The sequence below is a fragment of the Salvelinus fontinalis genome, chromosome 28 (assembly GCF_029448725.1).
Source record: "Salvelinus fontinalis isolate EN_2023a chromosome 28, ASM2944872v1, whole genome shotgun sequence".
In the NCBI taxonomy this organism is placed as follows: Eukaryota; Metazoa; Chordata; class Actinopteri; order Salmoniformes; family Salmonidae; genus Salvelinus; species Salvelinus fontinalis.
In genome coordinates, this window is record NC_074692.1 from 46,264,064 (window position 1) to 46,286,858 (window position 22,795).

At 43.1% G+C, this 22,795-nt stretch overlaps 1 protein-coding gene across 2 annotated transcripts in view; it reads left to right on the forward strand.

Annotated features, from left to right (window-relative positions):
* Positions 1–22,795, forward strand: part of LOC129826792 (protein mono-ADP-ribosyltransferase PARP8-like) — a 75,870-nt gene that overhangs the window by 37,588 nt on the left and 15,487 nt on the right. The window contains exons 6-20 of one of the 2 annotated variants that reach the window (XM_055887866.1): positions 992–1,060; positions 6,625–6,719; positions 8,354–8,414; positions 10,550–10,707; positions 11,530–11,658; positions 11,769–11,798; positions 11,920–12,591; positions 13,436–13,574; positions 13,717–13,770; positions 13,931–14,026; positions 16,097–16,189; positions 16,324–16,449; positions 16,664–16,729; positions 17,629–17,696; positions 20,054–20,102. In XM_055887866.1, coding sequence (XP_055743841.1) covers positions 992–1,060; positions 6,625–6,719; positions 8,354–8,414; positions 10,550–10,707; positions 11,530–11,658; positions 11,769–11,798; positions 11,920–12,591; positions 13,436–13,574; positions 13,717–13,770; positions 13,931–14,026; positions 16,097–16,189; positions 16,324–16,449; positions 16,664–16,729; positions 17,629–17,696; positions 20,054–20,102 — 1,905 coding nt within the window. The remainder of the gene's footprint in view (positions 1–991; positions 1,061–6,624; positions 6,720–8,353; positions 8,415–10,549; positions 10,708–11,529; positions 11,659–11,768; positions 11,799–11,919; positions 12,592–13,435; positions 13,575–13,716; positions 13,771–13,930; positions 14,027–16,096; positions 16,190–16,323; positions 16,450–16,663; positions 16,730–17,628; positions 17,697–20,053; positions 20,103–22,795) is intronic. The other variant, XM_055887867.1, reaches the window with a different exon arrangement.

Sequence of the window (22,795 nt, forward strand, 5' to 3'; positions counted from 1 at the left end):
TGTAGTGACGGTGTAGTAGCTGTAACAGGTGTAGTAACGGTGTAATAGTGTGTAGTGACGGTGTAGTAGCTGTAACAGGTGTAGTAACGGTGTAATAGTATGTAATAATGGGTGTAGTAACTAATATTGTGTAGTAACACTGTCTAGTAACGCTGTAATAGTGTGTAGTAACGGGTGTAGTACCTATGGTAATGGGTGTAGTAATAGTGTAATAATGGGTGTAGTAACTAATAGTGTGTAGTAACAGGTGTAGTAACTGTGGTAACGGGTGTAGGAACTAATAATGGGTGTAGTAACTAATAGTGTGTAGTAACAGGTGTAGTAACTGTGGTAACGGGTGTAGTAACTAATAGTGTGTAGTAACAGGTGTAGTAACTCATAGTGTGTAGTAACAGGTGTAGTAACTGTGGTAATGGGTGTAGTAACTAATAGTGTGTAGTAACAGGTGTAGTAACTGTGGTAACGGGTGTAATAACTAATAGTGTGTAGTAACAGGTGTAGTAACTGTGATAACGTGTGTAGTAACTAATAGTGTGTAGTAACAGGTGTAGTAACTGTGGTAACGGGTGTAATAACTAATAGTGTGTAGTAACAGCTGTAGTAACTGTGATAACGGGTGTAGTAACTAATAGTGTGTAATAATGGGTGTAGTAACTAATAGTGTGTAATAATGGGTGTAGTAACTAATAGTGTGTAATAACAGGTGTAGTAACTGTGATAACGGGTGTAGTAACTGTGATAACGGGTGTAGTAACTAATAGTGTGTAATAATGGGTGTAGTAACTGTGATAACGGGTGTAGTAACTAATAGTGTGTAATAATGGGTGTAGTAACTGTGATAACGGGTGTAGTAACTAATAGTGTGTAATAATGGGTGTAGTAACTGTGGTAACGGGTGTAGTAACTAATAGTGTGTAATAATGGGTGTAGTAACTGTGGTAACGGGTGTAGTAACTAATAGTGTGTAATAACATGTCTAACTTCCCCCCAGTGCCACTATGCCATAGAGGAGGACTCTGAGGGGGATGCTGACTCTGAGGAGTTTTACTATGGAGGTCAGGTAAGCATCAAGCCTCATCTCCATGACAACTGCTGTCCATTAGATCGCCAGGGTTCAGCCCTCTCTTAGCTACAGAGGCAGTAGATTTCTTAGGCCATGTTTCCCCAGACACAAATTAAGCCTAGTCCTGGACTGAAAATCACTTTGGAGAATATTTATATATTTTTTAGTTCAGGTCAAGGCTTTATCTGTGTCCAGGAAACCACCCCCAAGGGGCAAGTAAGTAGAACTCCTTATATAGAGTGAGGACCCAGCAGCTCTAAGGAGAAGCCAGAAATCAAAGCTCCAGACCTCCCCTGACTTCTCCACCTGATTCCATGGCAGATTTCCCTAAAGTAGCCCTACACTCATCAAGTATATAAATCTATTTTTATATTTTCAGTCCGCTCACTCAGAAAGAGACCCGACGCTCATTCCTCATTCACCGTCGTGGGTCGTTTCTATCACCCAAATGAACTCTGACACAAGTGACTTTCCGTATGGAAATATACGGCTGTTCTGATGAGCGACGGCTGCCCTGTCTCCCTCTCCGCCTCTCTCCTTCCTTCCTCCTCCTAACTGTTGATTGGTGAACTTTGTTCGGCCTCTTGTGACAAAGCGACAGTTTCTGAAGTTTGTTTGTGTGATTAGTCAGTTTCTGTGAGTAGCGAGTTTCAAGATTGTGATTGATGCCTCCGTCGGTCACGAAGCAATCTGGACTAAATTTATGTTGCTTTCATCCGGGTTGCTCCATGTGTCACCCTCAAACAATTTCACTGCAAATTAGTCGCATTGTATCGCCAGCGATAGAAATCAAACCTATTTCACGCAATTGTCTGTATGCAATGTCCAATCAGTGAGTAGAAAGAAGTTCACATGACTCGTCGTATCGTTCCGTTCTGAACCCCCGACCCAGTTGTCATGCCAACACAGGTGTCAGTAGTGCCGCAAAGCACGACGAAAAGAGACATGCCAAATGGGAAATGTATAAATAAAAAAAATTCTAGACCGCATGGCTAGTCATGGTTTATGTACGTGGTCTGGCAGTCAATAAATGTGTCATTTTAAAAGTGAAACCAGACTTTTTCTCTGTCCAGTTTCAACTGACATTGTCCAACATGACTACAGCTAGCTAGCTTAGCTCATTACTAGCTAGCTTAGCTCATTACTAGCTAGCTTAGCTCATTACTAGCTAGCTTAGCTCATTACTACCTAGCTTAGCTCATTACTAGCTTGGTAAAACATTGTTTGAAAATGGGCAACATTTTGGCTAGCTATCTAAATTGTACAGTCAGCATTTTGTGTCTCGATGCTGTTACAATTACCAAACGTTTGGCTAAACAAATCAATTTATGAAATCGTGTGATGTATGATAGGATTGGATGTGGCACGCAATTTACATGTTGTTTGAATTGCTTCGTGTATCGGCATGTCTCTTGGAGAGTGCATCTGCAACATGAATTGAGTCCAAATTGTTTCGTGTGACAGGCTTTAGAATTAAATGCCTCTCCCGTTGCAAAGTCAGTCACTGTAATATGGCCATCTTCCTCTGACGGGTATTGTGTGTGTGTGTGTGGTGTGTGTGTGTGTGTCCTGTGGTGGCACTTTGGGAAATGTGTCACGTCAGCAACACGTTATATATGGGCCCTATTGGCTATTCTTTAAAAGCTTCTAGATAAAACACTCTGTATTAACCTTCCAGATTGGAGGAAAACAAATGGGTTTTAGGTGATATAATGTTAAAGCTGTCATAACAATTACAGAGCGAGTTGGACCTTGTTTCATATACCAGTGATGGTTGATGTTCTTTGGATCTTTGATTATGTAGTATGGGGGAGAAGGCAGGGATGTCATTTGAAGGATTTTGGGCTCTAGCCAGTCGACCACCATTTTTTACTAGCCCATGTACAAAATATGCCATAGGATATTTGAAAAGACAAAAATGTCACTTGCCAGTATCAAAATGTCATGTTTTCTACTAGCCTGGTCTGAAAAGTACTAGCCTCGGGCTAGCTTAAAATCCATTAATGGTAGTAGGCCTAGATAATATTTACTTGATGTCAGTAGGTATACTGTAGTTAGTGTTTCTTTATCAATAACATAACCAATGTTTTAAATAGGGGTGTGCTCATCTCATCATACCAGTAATCGTATGTTTCTACAACTTGATTGGAGTCCACCTTTGGTAAATTCAATTGATTGGACATGATTTGGAAAAGCACAGTGCATGTCAGAGCAAAAAAACCAAGCCATGAGGTTGAAGGAATAGTCCGTAGAGCTCCGAGACAGAATTGTGTCGAGACACAGATCTGGGGAAGACTCTTCCTAGAGCTGGCCGCCCGGTCAAACTGCGCAATCGAAGGAGAAGGGCCTTGGTCAGGGAGGTGACCAAGAACATGATGTTCACTCTGACAGAGCTCCAGATTTCCTCTGTGGAGATGGGAGAACCTTTCGTGAAGGACAACCATCTCTGCAGCACTCCACCATCAGGCCTTTATGGTAGAGTGGCCAGTAGGAAGCCACTCCTCAGTAAAAGGCAAATGACAGCTTGCTTGGAGTTTGCCAAAAGGCACCTAAAGGTCTCTCAGATCATGAGAAACAAGATTCTCTGGTTTGATGAAACCAAGATTGAACTCTTTGGCCTGAATGCCAAGCGTCACATCTGGAGTTGGCATCATCATGCTGTGGGGATGTTTTTCAGCCGAAGGGACTGAGAGACGACTAGTCAGGATCGAGGCAAAGATGAAAGGAGTAAAGCACAGAGATCCTTGATGAAAACCTGCTCCAGAGCGCTCAGGACCTCAGACTGGGGTGAAGGTTCACCTTCCAAGAGGACAACAACCCTAAGCACACAGCCAAGACAAAGCAGGAGTGGCTTCGGGACAAGTCTCTGAATGTCCTTGAGTGGCCCAGCCAGAGCCCGGACTTGAACCCAATCGAACATCTCTGGAAAAACCTGAAAATAGCTGTACAACAACACTCCCCATCCAACCTGACAGAGCTGGAGAGGATCTGTAGAGAAGAATGGGAGAAACTCCCCAAATACAGGTGTGCCAAGCTTGTAGCGTCATACCCAAGAAGACTCGAGGCTGTAATCGCTGCCAAAGTTGCTTCAACAAAGTACTGAGTAAAGGGTCTGAATACTAATGTAAATGTGATACTCTGCTGACACTTACGCCACAACATTTGTACAATCAAAATAAATCAAAATATTTTGTAATGACATGTCGCTCGGTCAACATTCCTGGGCCAGTAGAAATAATAGTAGTAAGCAAGCATGGGCTTGGATCACAACACAACGACAGACGTGGTCAGGAATGGAATAATTATACAGAAAGACAAAGAAGTCCTGCTGAACAACACCAAGTAGACAGACCAAAACAAGCATATGGCCTCAGTTGACAGGAAGTAACTAGATTTGAACAACAATGACCTAGCTATGGATTCTGATTCCTACATGATGTTTGGAGAACGAGAGACTTGTGTCCTGAGACAGTGACCGAAACAGCATGGCGTGTGTTCGCTGTGTGGGGAAATGAGAGCAGAGGAGGAGTGGCTTGTTCTAATCCAATTGCTACAGCAGACTCAACTGACACCCCCGCCCTGTTTTTTGACAGACAGAAGAACTAGCCAATAGTTGTTGAAAGAACACAGTGCTTCATACTGTTTGAGTGAAAGAGAGATGTGTGTTGGCACTCATAATTACAAAAAATACTTGTCATAATTGGATTTCGGGAAAATTCTCCTTGTCCGTTACGATACTCGTTTTGTTTGAGTACTTGACACACCCCTAGTTTTAAAGCAAATAATTATGACACATTAACTCCTCTATTGTCTTAAATGTGTTTGGACAGCTCTAGGTGACTTCATGTTTAATGTGTCTGGACAGCTCTAGGAGACTTCATGTTTAATGTGTCTGGACAGCTCTAGGAGACTTCATGTTTAATGTGTCTGGACAGCTCTAGGAGACTTCATGTTTAATGTGTCTGGACAGCTCTAGGAGACTTTATGTTTAATGTGTCTGGACAGCTCTAGGAGACTTCATGTTTAATGTGTCTGGACAGCTCTAGGAGACTTCATGTTTAATGTGTCTGGACAGCTCTAGGTGACTTCATGTTTAATGTGTCTGGACAGCTCTAGGAGACTTCATGTTTAATGTGTCTGGACAGCTCTAGGAGACTTCATGTTTAATGTGTCTGGACAGCTCTAGGAGACTTCATGTTTAATGTGTCTGGACAGCTCTAGGAGACTTCATGTTTAATGTGTCTGGACAGCTCTAGGAGACTTCATGTTTAATGTGTCTGGACAGCTCTAGGAGACTTCATGTTTAATGTGTCTGGACAGCTCTAGGAGACTTCATGTTTAATGTGTCTGGACAGCTCTAGGAGACTTTATGTTTAATGTGTCTGGACAGCTCTAGGAGACTTCATGTTTAATGTGTCTGGACAGCTCTAGGAGACTTCATGTTTAATGTGTCTGGACAGCTCTAGGAGACTTCATGTTTAATGTGTCTGGACAGCTCTAGGAGACTTCATGTTTAATGTGTCTGGACAGCTCTAGGAGACTTCATGTTTAATGTGTCTGGACAGCTCTAGGAGACTTCATGTTTAATGTGTCTGGACAGCTCTAGGATACTTCATGTTTAATGTGTCTGGACAGCTCTAGGTGACTTCATGTTTAATGTGTCTGGACAGCTCTAGGAGACTTTATGTTTAATGTGTCTGGACAGCTCTAAAGGACTTAATGTTTGTGTCTGGACAGCTGTAGGAGACTTAATTTGTCTGGACAGCTGTAGGAGACTTAATGTGTCTAGACAGCTGTAGGGAGAATTTGTTCATAAATTTTCCAGTGATAATATTGGATTTCATTTAGCTTCTCCCAGAAATTGAACCGGACAATAAAATAGAACAGGATATGACACATTGAGTTAGCTGGGTGTTTATACAGTCTGTCTCCCAAATGGCACCCTATTCCCTATGTAGTGCCCTGGCTTTTACTATTCTGGTCAAATGTAGTGCACTACATAGGGAATAGGTTGCTACCTGGGACAAAGACGGTCCTTCTCAGTGAAACTTTTTTGTTCTCCACGAGCATTTGGAGCGTTCAGATTAAAGCATACCCACTTGGCACAGATGGCATTTCAACGTCTTGTTTTGATACAATTTTGGTTGAATTCAACGTAAAATTAACAAAGAAAAACTCACAATGTCATTGGATTTAGATTTAAAAGTTGAGTGGGAAAAAAAATATCTGAATTTCCTTTTACGTTGATTTAACTTTTTTTGCAAATCCAATCAGTTTTTCCAACGTCATCACATTGAGTTTAGTTGTTGAAATAACGTGGAAACAACATTGATTCAATCAGTTTTGCACAGTGGGTATAAACTGATTATTGTTCTGCTATAGGTTGATTTTGGCAGACAAAAGCACAAAATGTCCTAAGCAGCTGATTGGTCGTGTTTTGGGGTCTCTTTAGAGATCTGTCCAATCATTACATTTTAGGGGAGGGCAAAGAACCGCACTTTATAAAAAAAAAATGATTTTAAAACACGTTTCATTGATTTATTGGCGTCTCTCTCTGATAGGTGAACTCTGATGGCGAGCTCCACAAGCACCCCCAGTTGGAGGCGGATCTGGCGGCAGTCCGGGAGTTGTACGGACAACACGCAGTATCTCTCAGGTAATAATAAGATACAGTGCATTCTGAAAAGTATTCAGACCCCTTGACTTTTTCCACATTTTGTTACGTTACAGCCTTATTCTAAAATTGATTAAATAAATAAAATATCCTCATTGATCTACGCACTACCCCCGTAATGACAAAGCCGAAAACACAGTTGACAGTGCATGTCAGAGCAAAAACCAAGCCATGAGGTCAAAGGAATTCTCCGTAGAGCTCCAAGACAGGATTGTGTCGAGGCACAGATCTGGGGAAGGGTACCAAAACATGTCTGCAGCATTGAAGGTCCCCAAGAACACAGTGGCCTCCATCATTCTTAAATGGAAGACGTTTGGAACCACCAAGACTCTTCCTAGAGCTGCCCGGCCAAACTGAGTGATCGGTGGAGAAGGGCCTTGGTCAGGGACTTCTGGCATAACTGTGGAATGCATGGGGGTCAACATGGGCCAGCATCCCTGTGGAATGGGGAGGGGGGGTGAGTCAGTGTGGATGGTGGTGTATGGCAGTGCCTATTGGATGACTCATCACAGAGTAGAGAGCTGGTCCTCCAGAGGGGGGGGGGGGGGGTCAGTATGGTTGGTGGTGCATGGCAGGGCCTATTGGATGACTCATCACAGAGTAGAGAGCTGGTCCTCCAGAGGGGGGGGGGGGGGTCAGTATGGTTGGTGGTGCATGGCAGGGCCTATTGGATGACTCATCACAGAGTAGAGAGCTGGTCCTCCATAGAGGGGGGTTGGGGGGGGCAGTATGGTTGGTGGTGCATGGCAGTGCCTATTGGATGACTCATCACAGAGTAGAGAGCTGGTCCTCCAGAGAGGGGGGGGGGGGGGGGGTCAGTATGGTTGGTGGTGCATGGCAGGGCCTATTGGGTGACTCATCACAGAGTAGAGAGCTGGTCCTCCAGAGGGTGTGGGGGTGTGTGTGTGTATTGTACCATTCTATGTTGAGAATAAGATATGAAAGGGGTAGCTGTGTTGAATAATGCATTTTCATTGTAATGCTGATATACAACTTCAAACATGTTTTCAAGATGAAACAATCAGCCTCTTTGTGTCGTTTCTATGTTGAAATATCAAAAGTAGCCAAGAGACAGAAATCTCCCGTGTTTAAATCTCCCGCGTTTAAAACTCCCGTGTTTAAATCTTCTGTGTTTAAATCTCCCGTGTTTAAATCTCCCGTGTTTAAACCTCCCGTGTTCAAATCTCCCGTGTTTAAATCTCCCGTGCTTAAACCTCCCGTGTTTAAATCTCCCGTGTTTAAACCTCTCGTGTTTAAACCTCCCGTGTTTAAATCTCCCGTGTTTAAATCTCCCGTGTTTAAAACTCCCGTGTTTAAACCTCCCGTGTTTAAACCTCCCGTGTTTAAACCTCCCGTGTTTAAATCTCCCGTGTTTAAACCTCCCGTGTTTAAATCTCCTGTGTTTAAAATCTCCCGTGTTTAAACCTCCCGTGTTTAAAATCTCCCGTGTTTAAAATCTCCCGTGTTTAAAATCTCCCGTATTTAAATCTCCCGTGTTTAAACCTCCCGTGTTTAAATCTCCCGTGTTTAAATAATATGCATGTTGACTCTGACTGGAAATGTCTTCATTTGACGATATAGAACTGAAATCATCTCATCTTTCTACTCTGTCGTAGGGAATACGGTGCCATCGACGACGTGGACATTGATCTCCACATCGACGTCAGTTTCCTAGATGTAAGTTTTATAGAGTTTACCTACCGTTCCTTCCACGTTGTCGTTTTGACCTGATATATCTGATGAGCTTAACGCTGGCATTTTCAATTTTATTTGACAATTTGAAAAATATAATTCATGCACACAAGTGGGTTGACCCCATGTTAACCGTGTAGGTCTGTACCCTATAATAACATGGTTTAACGTATTGACCCCATGTTGACTGTGTAGGTCTGTACCCTATAATAACATGGTTTAACGTATTGACCCCATGTTAACTGTGTAGGTCTGTACCCTATACTAACATGGTTTAGTGGGTTGACCCCATGTTAACTGTGTAGGTCTGTACCCTATAATAACATGGTTTAGTGGGTTGACCCCATGTTAACTGTGTAGGTCTGTACCCTATAATAACATGGTTTAGTGGGTTGACCCCATGTTAACCGTGTAGGTCTGTACCCTATAATAACATGGTTTAGTGGGTTGACCCCATGTTAACTGTGTAGGTCTGTACCCTATAATAACATGGTTTAACGTATTGACCCCATGTTAACTGTGTAGGTCTGTACCCTATAATAACATGGTTTAACGTATTGACCCCATGTTAACCGTGTAGGTCTGTACCCTATAATAACATGGTTTAGTGGGTTGACCCCATGTTAACTGTGTAGGTCTGTACCCTATAATAACATGGTTTAACGTATTGACCCCATGTTAACTGTGTGGGTCTGTACCCTATAATAACATGGTTTAACGTATTGACCCCATGTTAACCGTGTAGGTCTGTACCCTATAATAACATGGTTTAACGTATTGACCCCATGTTAACTGTGTAGGTCTGTACCCTATAATAACATGGTTTAACGTATTGACCCCATGTTAACTGTGTAGGTCTGTACCCTATAATAACATGGTTTAGTGGGTTGACCCCATGTTAACTGTGTAGGTCTGTACCCTATAATAACATGGTTTAGTGGGTTGACCCCATGTTAACTGTGTAGGTCTGTACCCTATAATAACATGGTTTAACGTATTGACCCCATGTTAACTGTGTAGGTCTGTACCCTATAATAACATGGTTTAGTGGGTTGACCCCGTGTTAACTGTGTAGGTCTGTACCCTATAATAACATGGTTTAACGTATTGACCCCATGTTAACTGTGTAGGTCTGTACCCTATAATAACATGGTTTAACGTATTGACCCCATGTTAACTGTGTAGGTCTGTACCCTATAATAACATGGTTTAGTGGGTTGACCCCATGTTAACCGTGTAGGTCTGTACCCTATAATAACATGGTTTAACGTATTGACCCCATGTTAACTGTGTAGGTCTGTACCCTATAATAACATGGTTTAACGTATTGACCCCATGTTAACTGTGTAGGTCTGTACCCTATAATAACATGGTTTAACGTATTGACCCCATGTTAACCGTGTAGGTCTGTACCCTATAATAACATGGTTTACCGTATTGACCCCATGTTAACTGTGTAGGTCTGTACCCTATAATAACATGGTTTAACGTATTGACCCCATGTTAACTGTGTAGGTCTGTACCCTATAATAACATGGTTTAACGTATTGACCCCATGTTAACTGTGTAGGTCTGTACCCTATAATAACATGGTTTAGTGGGTTGACCCCATGTTAACCGTGTAGGTCTGTACCCTATAATAACATGGTTTAACGTATTGACCCCATGTTAACTGTGTAGGTCTGTACCCTATAATAACATGGTTTAACGTATTGACCCCATGTTAACTGTGTAGGTCTGTACCCTATAATAACATGGTTTAACGTATTGACCCCATGTTAACTGTGTAGGTCTGTACCCTATAATAACATGGTTTAACGTATTGACCCCATGTTAACTGTGTAGGTCTGTACCCTATAATAACATGGTTTATCGTATTGACCCCATGTTAACTGTGTAGGTCTGTACCCTATAATAACATGGTTTAACGTATTGACCCCATGTTAACTGTGTAGGTCTGTACCCTATAATAACATGGTTTAGTGGGTTGACCCCATGTTAACCGTGTAGGTCTGTACCCTATAATAACATGGTTTAACGTATTGACCCCATGTTAAATTAATGAAATATGTCAATATTATGTAAAATGAAAAAACAGACATGATTTTTTTGGTCATCAGGAGGAAATAGCCCTGGCGTGGGACGTGATACGGAGGGAGCCGGTGACCGTGCGTCTCCACTGCTCTCTGACACAGTACCTGAATGGACCAGTCCCCACGGTGGACGTGTTCCAGGTGTCGACTAAAGACCGGTTTGGACTGGGACATCAGATGAAGAAGTAAAGATGGTTCTAATATCACATGCCCTTTCATCACTAGAGAGTTTAGTTCTAATATCACATGCCCTTTCATCACTAGAGAGTTTAGTTCTAATATCACATGCCCTTTCATCACTAGAGAGTTTAGTTCTAATATCACATGCCCTTTCATCACTAGAGAGTTTAGTTCTAATATCACATGCCCTTTCATCACTAGAGAGTTTAGTTCTAATATCACATGCCCTTTCATCACTAGAGAGTTTAGTTCTAATATCACATGCCCTTTCATCACTAGAGAGTTTAGTTCTAATATCACATGCCCTTTCAACACTAGAGAGTTTAGTGGAATTGTTTGCATGCATTTCAATCTCTCAATTAATAGATACAATTACTTAATTCTTTAGAGTTGAGAGAGGGGGGAGGGGGTGATAATCTGACATGGAATTGTTTTAAAATGGGCATACTATGTATCATTTAGCTATTTGATTTTGAATTTTAGGAACACTAGGTATATCAACAAAAAAAATATATATATATATACAGTATCAGTCAAAAGTGTGGACACACCTACTCATTCAAGGGTTTTTCTTTATTTTTTACTATTTTCTACATTGTAGAATAATAGTGAAGACATCAAAACTATGAAAGGTTTTAATTTTACATTTTGCTACAACTAGATAAAATTCACAGTTAGCAGTTGAAATTAGTGCAGACAAGGAAATGTCAGTCTTTGAAGGACAGAATCTGTTGAATTGTGGATCCCTTCATGGAATATCGCGTTTGTTTCTTCTTCTCTTACAAAGATAATGTAGATGTTACACCCCCCCCCTTCTCTCTCTTCAGGATAATGCAGACGTTTGTCACCCAGCAGTGGAAACACCAATGTAAAGAGAAACTCAACTGCTCTCACAACAAAAACAAGGGTGACAAGAAGGTCAAATCTCCCCTCCACATCTTCTCGACCCTCCGCAGGTCAGAGAAACATCATAACCCTGACATTTTATGTCTAACGTAATTATCGATTTTGAACCTGTCTGTCACTATAATTAAACTACAGACATTTCTTGTTCCTTACCACATAGGCACTTACTGTATCTGAAAGGATCAGATAGGTATGATATGGTAGTATCTCCACTTTGCTCTCTGATTGGTTAGGCAGATTTGAGCCTGGGTTTACTCTCTCCGTTCCCGTCATTTGTGTATATTGGACAATAAAGTTATCTTCGTCTTCAGATCTCCCAGCTACCCGCCTCCCGGCTGTGTCAAGAGCAAAAAGAAGCTGAAGCCAGAACAAGATGGCGTCTCTAAATCCCACCGCCTTCTCCGCCGGACTTGCACCAGCACCGCCAAACAGCAGGTTGAGGTGGACGGCTGCGGCCCCGGGACCAAGACTAACCACCGTCTCCTGGGCCTTTCCCTGTCCAGCGGAGACCCCCGTATGGACCAAGGAGGAGGGCTTGGCTCACTGCCCTTCAAACCCCACCGCCTGGGCAGGCCCTGCATGGCTGTGGTCAAACCAGAGGACCTCCGACCCGCTCCCCATAAGCTCCTGCCTCGCTCGTGCTCCGTCGACCCCCGCTGTGAGCACGCGGGAGTGGGAGGTGTTGGTGGTGGAGGAGGTAGTCTTGGGGGAGGTAGTCTTGGGGGAGGTAGTCTTGGGGGAGGTGTTGGTGGGCTGGGCCAGAGTGGTTGTGGAGGGGGTAGTCTTGGTGGATGTAGTCTTGGGGGAGGTAGTCTTGGGGGAGGTACTCTTGGGGGAGGTGTTGGTGGGCTGGGCCAGAGTGGTGGTGGAGGGGGTAGTCTTGGGGGAGGTTTGAAGCCCCACAGGCTGCTCAGTAGGTCGTGCTCTGGTTCTATCAGGACGGAGGAGCTGGATGGACTGAAACACCACCACCTCCTCAGCAGGTAAGATGACAACATATTAACATCCCCAAAGATACCATATTAACATAACATGCCCAAAGATACCATATTAACATCCCCAAAGATAACATATTAACATAACATGCCCAAAGATACCATATTAACATCCCCAAAGATAACATATTAACATAACATGCCCAAAGATACCATATTAACATCCCCAAAGATAACATATTAACATCCCCAAAGATACCATATTAACATAACATGCCCAAAGATACCATATTAACATCCCCAAAGATAACATATTAACATAACATGCCCAAAGATACCATATTAACATGCCCAAAGATAACATATTAACATAACATGCCCAAAGATACCATATTAACATCCCCAAAGATAACATATTAACATCCCCAAAGATAACATATTAACATCCCCAAAGATAACATATTAACATCCCCAAAGATACCATATTAACATCCCCAAAGATAACATATTAATGTAACATTGTACTTTATTAATCCCCAAAGATAACATATTAATGTAACATTGTACTTTATTAATCCCCAAAGATAACATATTAATGTAACATTGTACTTTATTAATCCCCAAAGATAACATATTAATGTAACATTGTACTTTATTAATCCCCAAAGATAACATATTAATGTAACATTGTACTTTATTAATCCCCAAAGGAAGGAACATTTTTTTGCACCAGATGATACATAAATACGCAACAACAAACACTAAAAGCAGCAACTCATGTTACTGCAGGTCCTACTGCCTCATCAATACATGTTACTGCAGGTCCTACTGCCTCATCAATACATGTTACTGCAGGTCCTACTGCCTCATCAATGCCTCCATGTTACTGCAGGTCCTACTCCAGCAGTACCAAGATGGGCAAGGCAGCGGACATCTTCAAGGACTCTGTGGCTCCGTCCGAGGGGAGGCGGCTCTCTCTTACCTCAGGGCTCATCGGGATCCTCGCCCCCTCGCTCGCCACCCCACCGCCGGTCAGTAAGGCTGCTGGTGATTGGTTGATCCGAAAGGCCATCCTCTCATGATTGGTTGATTTTGATTTGTCATTAGAAACAGGGATTGTTGACCTTTTTTGGATCACAGGCAGGTAACAAACGTCCCTCTCTTCCTTTACAGCCAAACAATGGAGCCAAGTCCGTACCAATAAAAGACAGGGGTTTCCTTGTCCAGGTAAATGCTCCCTGAATTTCACCTGAGCTCTTCTTCTAGCAATAATATGTTTGTAAACGTTTACTTCAAGTAAATGTGTACATGTAGAAGGAGTTGATACGTGTTTATAAACCTAATATGAGCTTTTATCGTGTCTTCTAATAATGTCTTCTGTCTTCAGACCGTGGAATATGCTGAGCAGAGGATTCCGGTCCTCAACGAGTTCTGTGTAGTGTGTGATGAAGCTCACGTATTCCAGAACGGACCGATGCTCAGAGTGAGTACCTGTTGAGGGAATTAATAAATTATTCCTTTATGGACTCATTAATTAAAATCAATCTGTCTATTTATATAAGAATTTGTAAGATACTTATTAACATAAAATAGACAGGATACAGTCTTATTTATAAAAAAAAAAAAGTTACTCACTGCCTTAGCCCTGAGATGTTTAGATATGTTGGGTCAGTTCAACCATAGTTTAACGACCCCTTTTTGCTTACTTTATAACCCACAGCACAAATCTCTTTCACCAGGCGTGCAGAGTTCAATTAGTTATAGTTTTATCTAAATCTAGAAATTGTTTTAGTTATTCTTCACAAAATTCCTAACATTAGCGTACACACATACTAAAACACAGTACACGAATAGTAAAAACAGAGCTATATGCAGTACAGGTCACTGTCCTGAGTCCTAATGATACGACTATAGGTCACTGTCCTGAGTCCCTAATGATACGACGATAGATCACTGTCCTGAGTCCTAATGATACGACGATAGATCACTGTCCTGAGTCCCTAATGATACGACTATAGGTCACTGTCCTGAGTCCTAATGATACGACTATAGGTCACTGTCCTGAGTCCTAATGACACGACTATAGGTCACTGTCCTGAGTCCCTAATGATACGACTATAGGTCACTGTCCTGAGTCCCTAATGATACGACTATAGGTCACTGTCCTGAGTCCCTAATGATACAACTATAGGTCACTGTCCTGAGTCCTAATGACACGACTATAGGTCACTGTCCTGAGTCCTAATGATACGACTATAGATCACTGTCCTGAGTCCCTAATGATACGACTATAGGTCACTGTCCTGAGTCCCTAATGACACGACTATAGGTCACTGTCCTGAGTCCTAATGACACGACTATAGGTCACTGTCCTGAGTCCTAATGATACGACTATAGATCACTGTCCTGAATCCCTAATGATACGACTATAGGTCACTGTCCTGAGTCCTAATGACACGACTATAGGTCACTGTCCTGAGTCCTAATGATACAACTATAGGTCACTGTCCTGAGTCCCTAATGATACGACTATAGGTCACTGTCCTGAGTCCCTAATGATACGACGATAGGTCACTGTCCTGAGTCCTAATGATACGACTATAGGTCACTGTTCTGAGTCCTAATGATACGACTATAGGTCACTGTCCTGAGTCCCTAATGATACGACGATAGATCACTGTCCTGAGTCCTAATGATACGACTATAGGTCACTGTCCTGAGTCCCTAATGATACGACGATAGATCACTGTCCTGAGTCCTAATGATACGACTATAGGTCACTGTCCTGAGTCCCTAATGATACGACTATAGGTCACTGTCCTGAGTCCTAATGATACGACTATAGGTCACTGTTCTGAGTCCTAATGATACGACGATAGGTCACTGTCCTGAGTCCTAATGATACGACTATAGATCACTGTCCTGAGTCCTAATGATACGACTATAGGTCACTGTTCTGAGTCCTAATGATACGACTATAGGTCACTGTCCTGAGTCCTAATGATACGACGATAGGTCACTGTCCTGAGTCCCTAATGATACGACGATAGGTCACTGTCCTGAGTCCTAATGATACAACTATAGGTCACTGTCCTGAGTCCCTAATGATACGACGATAGGTCACTGTCCTGAGTCCTAATGATACGACGATAGGTCACTGTCCTGAGTCCCTAATGATACGACTATAGGTCACTGTCCTGAGTCCTAATGATACGACGATAGGTCACTGTCCTGAGTCCCTAATGATACGACGATAGGTCACTGTTCTGAGTCCCTAATGATACAACGATAGGTCACTGTCCTGAGTCCTAATGATACAACGATACGTCACTGTCCTGAGTCCTAATGATACGACTATAGGTCAGGGCTTTGTATACCAGTAGTACCTGTCGCAGACGGTAGCCTGACAGTGGCTGTTTCTAATTTAACCCAAAACAACCTTGTTGCTAAGGAGCAGCACACCCATTACTATCTATATGAGTTAGAGGGAGATGCTATAAGGCTAAACAAGAGATCTATCTGAATGATCCTCTGTGGTGTGTCCACCCCACAGCCCACAGTGTGTGAGCGGGAACTGTGTGTGTTTGCCTTTCAAACACTGGGGGTGATGAACGAGGCAGCCGACGAGATCGCCACAGGGGCTCAGGTATGCATGCGCGCGCGTGCACACACACACAGACACACAGACACACACACACACACACACACACACACACACACACACACACACACACCACACACACACCACACAGCTGGCTGAGTGTCCGTCTCTGTTTCTAGGTGGTGGATCTGTTGGTGTCCATGTGTAGGTCTGCTCTAGAGTCTCCCAGGAAAGTGGTCATCTTTGAGCCATATCCCTCCGTGGTGGATCCGTGTGACTCCCAGGCACTGGCCTTCAACCCCAGGGTATAGCTTTTATCAGCAGCAATTTGATGAATTCCCGCAATAAATCCACCCCCCCAAAAAATATAAGATTTATAAGGCTAATCCAGATAGAGACCATTTAGTTGAATATGCAGAGGACTTTAGTTGTTGTTGGTAGATCCGTGCTGAATTTCACTGTGTTTTTCTGAAGTGGTTCACAGTGCCTGTGATCCATGATGCTTGTGGTTCATTTCAGAAAAAGGACTATGAGCGAGTGATGAGAGCCCTTGACAGTCTCACCTCTATCAGAGAAATGTCCCAGGTAAAGAACCCTTAACCCTTGACAGCCTTACCTCTCCTATGTGTTTAGGATCTAATTCCTCATGTCTCTCATCCTCTTCATCGTGTTTAGGATCTAATTCATCATGTCTCTCATCCTCTTCATCGTGTTTAGGACCTAATTCCTCAGGTCTCTCATCCTCTTCATCGTGTTTAGGACCTAATTCATCATGTCTCTCATCTTCATCGTGTTTAGGATCTAATTCATCATGTCTCTCTTCCTCTTCATCGTGTTTAGAACCTAATTCATCATGTCTCTCATCCTCTTCATCATGTTTAGGACCTAATTCATCATGTCTCTCTTCCTCTTCATCGTGTTTAGGACCTAATTCATCATGTCTCTCTTCCTCTTCATTGTGTTTAGGACCTAATTAATCATGTCTCATCCTCTTCATCGTGTTTAGGATCTAATTCATCATGTCTCTCATCCTCTTCATCGTGTTTAGGACCTAATTCATCATGTCTCTCATCTTCATCGTGTTTAGGGTCTAATTCATCATGTCTCTCATCCTCTTCATCGTGTTTAGGACCTAATTCATCATGTCTCTCATCCTCTTCATCGTGTTTAGGATCTAATTCATCATGTCTCATCTTCATCGTGTTTAGGACCTAATTCATCATGTCTCATCCTCTTCATCGTGCTTAGGATCGAATTCCTCATGTCTCTCATCCTCTTCATCGTGTTTAGGACCTAATTCATCATGTCTCTCTTCCTCTTCATCGTGTTTAGGACCTAATTCATCATGTCTCTCTTCCTCTCCTATGTGTTTAGGACCTAATTCCTCATGTCTCTCATCCTCTCCTATGTCTCCCCTGTGTGTGTGTGCTGTCTCTTTGTACCCATTGAGCCAGTGGAGTTAAATGAACGTTGTTTCTCCACAGGCACCTTACCTGGAGATTAAGAGGCAGATGGACAAGCATGATCCTTTAGCTCACCCCTTACTGACATGGTAAGAACCCCTTACTGCAATGGTAAGAAACCCCCTTACTGCAATGGTAAGAAATCCCCTACTGCCATGGTAAGAAACCCCTACTGCCATGGTAAGAAATCCTCTACTGCCATGGTAATAAACCCCCTTACTGCCATATAAGAAACCCCCTTACTGCCATGGTAAGAAACCCCCTTACTGCCATGGTAATAAACCCCTTACTGCCATGGTAAGAAACCCCCTTACTGCCATGGTAAGAAACCCCCTTACTGCCATGGTAATAAACCCCTTACTGACATGGTAAGAAACCCCTACTGCCATGGTAATAAACCCCCTACTGCCATGGTAAGAAATCCCCTACTGCCATGGTAAGAAACCCCTTACTGCCATGGTAAGAAACCCCCTTACTGCCATGGTAAGAAACCCCCTTACTGCCATGGTAAGAAACCCCCTTCATGCCATGGTAAGAAACCCCCTTACTGACATGGTAATAAACCCCTACTGCCATGGTAATAAACCCCCTTCATGCCATGGTAAGAAACCCCCTTACTGCCATGGTAAGAAATCCCCTACTGCCATGGTAAGAAACCCCTTACTGCCATGGTAAGAACCCTTTGCTGCCATGTTAAGAAATCCCCTACTGCCATGGTAAGAAACCCCTACTGCCATGGTAAGAAATCCCCTACTGCCATGGTAATAAACCCCCTTACTGCCATGGTAAGAAACCCCCTTACTGCCATGGTAAGAAACCCCCTTACTGCCATGGTAATAAACCCCCTTACTGCCATGGTAATAAACCCCCTTACTGCCATGGTAATAAACCCCCTTACTGCCATGGTAATAAACCCCCCTACTGCCATGGTAATAAACCCCCTTACTGCCATGGTAATAAACCCCCTTACTGCCATGGTAAGAAACCCCCTTCATGCCATGGTAAGAAACCCCCTTCATGCCATGGTAAGAAACCCCCTTACTGCCATGGTAAGAAACCCCCTTACTGCCATGGTAAGAAACCCCCTTACTGCCATGGTAAGAAACCCCCTTACTGCCATGGTAAGAAACCCCCTTACTGCCATGGTAATAAACCCCCTTACTGCCATGGTAATAAACCCCCTTACTGCCATGGTAAGAAACCCCCTTACTGCCATGGTAAGAAACCCCCTTACTGCCATGGTAAGAAACCCCCTTCATGCCATGGTAAGAAACCCCCTTACTGCCATGGTAAGAAATTCCCTACTGCCATGGTAAGAAACCCCCTTACTGCCATGGTAAGAAACCCCCTTACTGCCATGGTAAGAAACCCCCTTACTGCCATGGTAAGAAACCCCCTTACTGCCATGGTAAGAAACCCCCTTACTGCCATGGTAATAAACCCCTTTACTGCCATGGTAAGAAACCCCTTACTACCATGGTAAGAAACCCCTTACTGCCATGGTAATAAACCCCTTACTGCCATGGTAATAAACCCCTTACTGCCATGGTAATAAACCCCTTACTGCCATGGTAAGAAACCCCCTTACTGCCATGGTAATAAACCCCTTACTGCCATGGTAATAAACCCCTTACTGCCATGGTAAGAAACCCCTTACTGCCATGGTAAGAAACCCCTTACTGCCACGGTAATAAACCCCCTTACTGCCATGGTAAGAAACCCCTTACTGCCATGGTAAGAAACCCCTTACTGCCATGGTAAGAAACCCCCTTACTGCCATGGTAAGAAACCCCTTACTGCCATGGTAATAAACCCCTTGCTGCCATGGTAATAAACCCCTTACTGCCATGGTAAGAAACCCCTTACTGCCATGGTAATAAACCCCTTACTGCCATGGTAATAAACCCCTTACTGCCATGGTAAGAAACCCCCTTACTGCCATGGTAAGAAACCCCCTTACTGCCATGGTAAGAAACCCCCTTACTGCCATGGTAAGAAACCCCCTTACTGCCATGGTAAGAAACCCCTTACTGCCATGGTAAGAAACCCCCTTACTGCCATGGTAAGAAACCCTTTACTTGATTTCCCCAATAAATCATTTTTTTCCCTGGAACATACGATGTTGTGTCACGAGTCCGCAATCAAAAAAAGGTTTCAAAGTTGTTTTATGTTATTTATTCATTTCAGAGGCAAAAGGAGCAAAACCAATGTTTCCGGCTGTTAGGCCATTGTCAGCCTGCAATTCAATCAGTAGTCAGAGACATTGACTGTCATATTGAATGTACAGTTAAGACCAGGACATGAGACAGTGTATTGATACATTCAACAGAAGGGAACGTAATGAATGACAGTTTAAAGTATGTCACGACAGGTCAGTGTAACAGCTGGAGGTATTGTATTGCAAACTGTTAATGTCTAATATAACCCGTTTTGTTTTTCTGTCTAGGGTGATATCCAGTAACAGATCACACATCGTCAAACTACCAGTTACCAGAGTGAGTTTTATACATCATTAATGGAGATTAGAGGAGATTACATTTAAAAAAAAATATATAATAATAATTTTACCTTTATTTAACTAGGCAAGTCAGGGGAGGGTTTGACCAGGGTTGGCAGTCATTGTAAAATATGAATTTGTTCTTAATTGACTTGCCTAGTTAAATAAAGGTTAAATAAAATGTTAATAAAGACAGGCTGATTATAGAGTGAGCTCAGAAGACAGGCTGATTATAGAGTGAGGTCAGAAGACAGGCTGTTTATAGAGTGAGGTCAGAAGACAGGCTGATTATAGAGTGAGGTCAGAAGACAGGCTGTTTATAGAGTGAGGTCAGAAGACAGGCTGATTATAGAGTGAGGTCAGAAGACAGGCTGATTATAGAGTGAGGTCAGAAGACAGGCTGATTATAGAGTGAGGTCAGAAGACAGGCTGATTATAGAGTGAGGTCAGGAGACAGGCTGGTTATAGAGTGAGGTCAGGAGACAGGCTGTTTATAGAGTGAGGTCAGAAGACGGGCTGATTATAGAGTGAGGTCAGAAGACAGGCTGATTATAGAGTGAGGTCAGAAGACAGGCTGATTATAGAGTGAGGTCAGAAGACGGGCTGATTATAGAGTGAGGTCAGAAGACGGGCTGATTATAGAGTGAGGTCAGAAGACGGGCTGATTATAGAGTGAGGTCAGAAGACGGGCTGATTATGGAGTGAGGTCAGAAGACAGGCTGATTATAGAGTGAGATCAGGAGACAGGCTGATTATAGAGTGAGGTCAGGAGACAGGCTGGTTATAGAGTGAGGTCAGAAGACAGGCTGATTATAGAGTGAGGTCAGAAGACAGGCTGATTATAGAGTGAGGTCAGAAGACAGGCTGATTATAGAGTGAGGTCAGGAGACAGGCTGATTATAGAGTGAGGTCAGGAGACAGGCTGATTATAGAGTGAGGTCAGAAGACAGGCTGATTATAGAGTGAGGTCAGGAGACAGGCTGATTATAGAGTGAAGTCAGAAGACAGGCTGGTTATAGAGTGAGGTCAGAAGACAGGCTGATTATAGAGTTAGGTCAGAAGACAGGCTGGTTATAGAGTGAGGTCAGAAGACAGGCTGATTATAGAGTGAAGTCAGAAGACAGGCTGGTTATAGAGTGAGGTCAGAAGACAGGCTGGTTATAGAGTGAGGTCAGAAGACAGGCTGATTATAGAGTGAAGACAGGCTGATTATAGAGTGAGGTCAGAAGACAGGCTGATTATAGAGTGAAGACAGGCTGATTATAGAGTGAGGTCAGGAGACAGGCTGGTTATAGAGTGAAGAGAGGCTGATTATAGAGTGAGGTCAGGAGACAGGCTGATTATAGAGTGAGATCAGAAGACAGGCTGGTTATAGAGTGAGGTCGGAAGACAGGCTGATTATAGAGTGAGGTCAGGCTGATTATAGAGTGAGGTCAGAAGACAGGCTGATTATAGAGTGAGGTCAGTTGACAGGCTGATTATAGAGTGAGGTCAGAAGACAGGCTGATTATAGAGTGAGGTCAGAAGACAGGCTGATTATAGAGTGAGGTCAGAAGACAGGCTGATTAGAGTGAGGTCAGAAGACAGGCTGATTATAGAGTGAGGTCAGAAGACAGGCTGTTTATAGAGTGAGGTCAGAAGACAGGCTGATTATAGAGTGAGGTCAGAAGACAGGCTGATTATAGAGTGAGGTCAGAAGACAGGCTGATTATAGAGTGAAGACAGGCTGATTATAGAGTGAGGTCAGAAGACAGGCTGATTATAGAGTGAGGTCAGAAGACAGGCTGATTATAGAGTGAGGTCAGAAGACAGGCTGATTATAGAGTGAGGTCAGAAGACAGGCGGATTATAGAGTGAAGTCAGGAGACAGGCTGATTATAGAGTGAGGTCAGAAGACAGGCTGATTATAGAGTGAGGTCAGAAGACAGGCTGATTATAGAGTGAGATCAGAAGACAGGCTGATTATAGAGTGAGGTCAGGCTGATTATAGAGTGAGGTCAGGCTGATTATAGAGTGAGATCAGAAGACAGGCTGATTATAGAGTGAGGTCAGAAGACAGGCTGATTATAGAGGGAGGTCAGAAGACAGGCTGATTATAGAGTGAGGTCAGAAGACAGGCTGATTATAGAGTGAGGTCAGAAGACAGGCTGATTATAGAGTGAGGTCAGAAGACAGGCTGATTATAGAGTGATGTCAGGAGACAGGCTGGTTATAGAGTGAGGTCAGAAGACAGGCTGATTATTAAGTGAAGACAGAAGACAGGCTGATTATAGAGTGAGGTCAGAAGACAGGCTGATTATAGAGTGAGGTCAGAAGACAGGCTGATTATAGAGTGAGGTCAGAAGACAGGCTGATTATAGAGTGAGATCAGAAGACAGGCTGATTATAGAGTGAGGTCAGGCTGATTATAGAGTGAGGTCAGGCTGATTATAGAGTGAGATCAGAAGACAGGCTGATTATAGAGTGAGGTCAGAAGACAGGCTGATTATAGAGGGAGGTCAGAAGACAGGCTGATTATAGAGTGAGGTCAGAAGACAGGCTGATTATAGAGTGAGGTCAGAAGACAGGCTGATTATAGAGTGAGGTCAGAAGACAGGCTGATTATAGAGTGATGTCAGGAGACAGGCTGGTTATAGAGTGAGGTCAGAAGACAGGCTGATTATTAAGTGAAGACAGAAGACAGGCTGATTA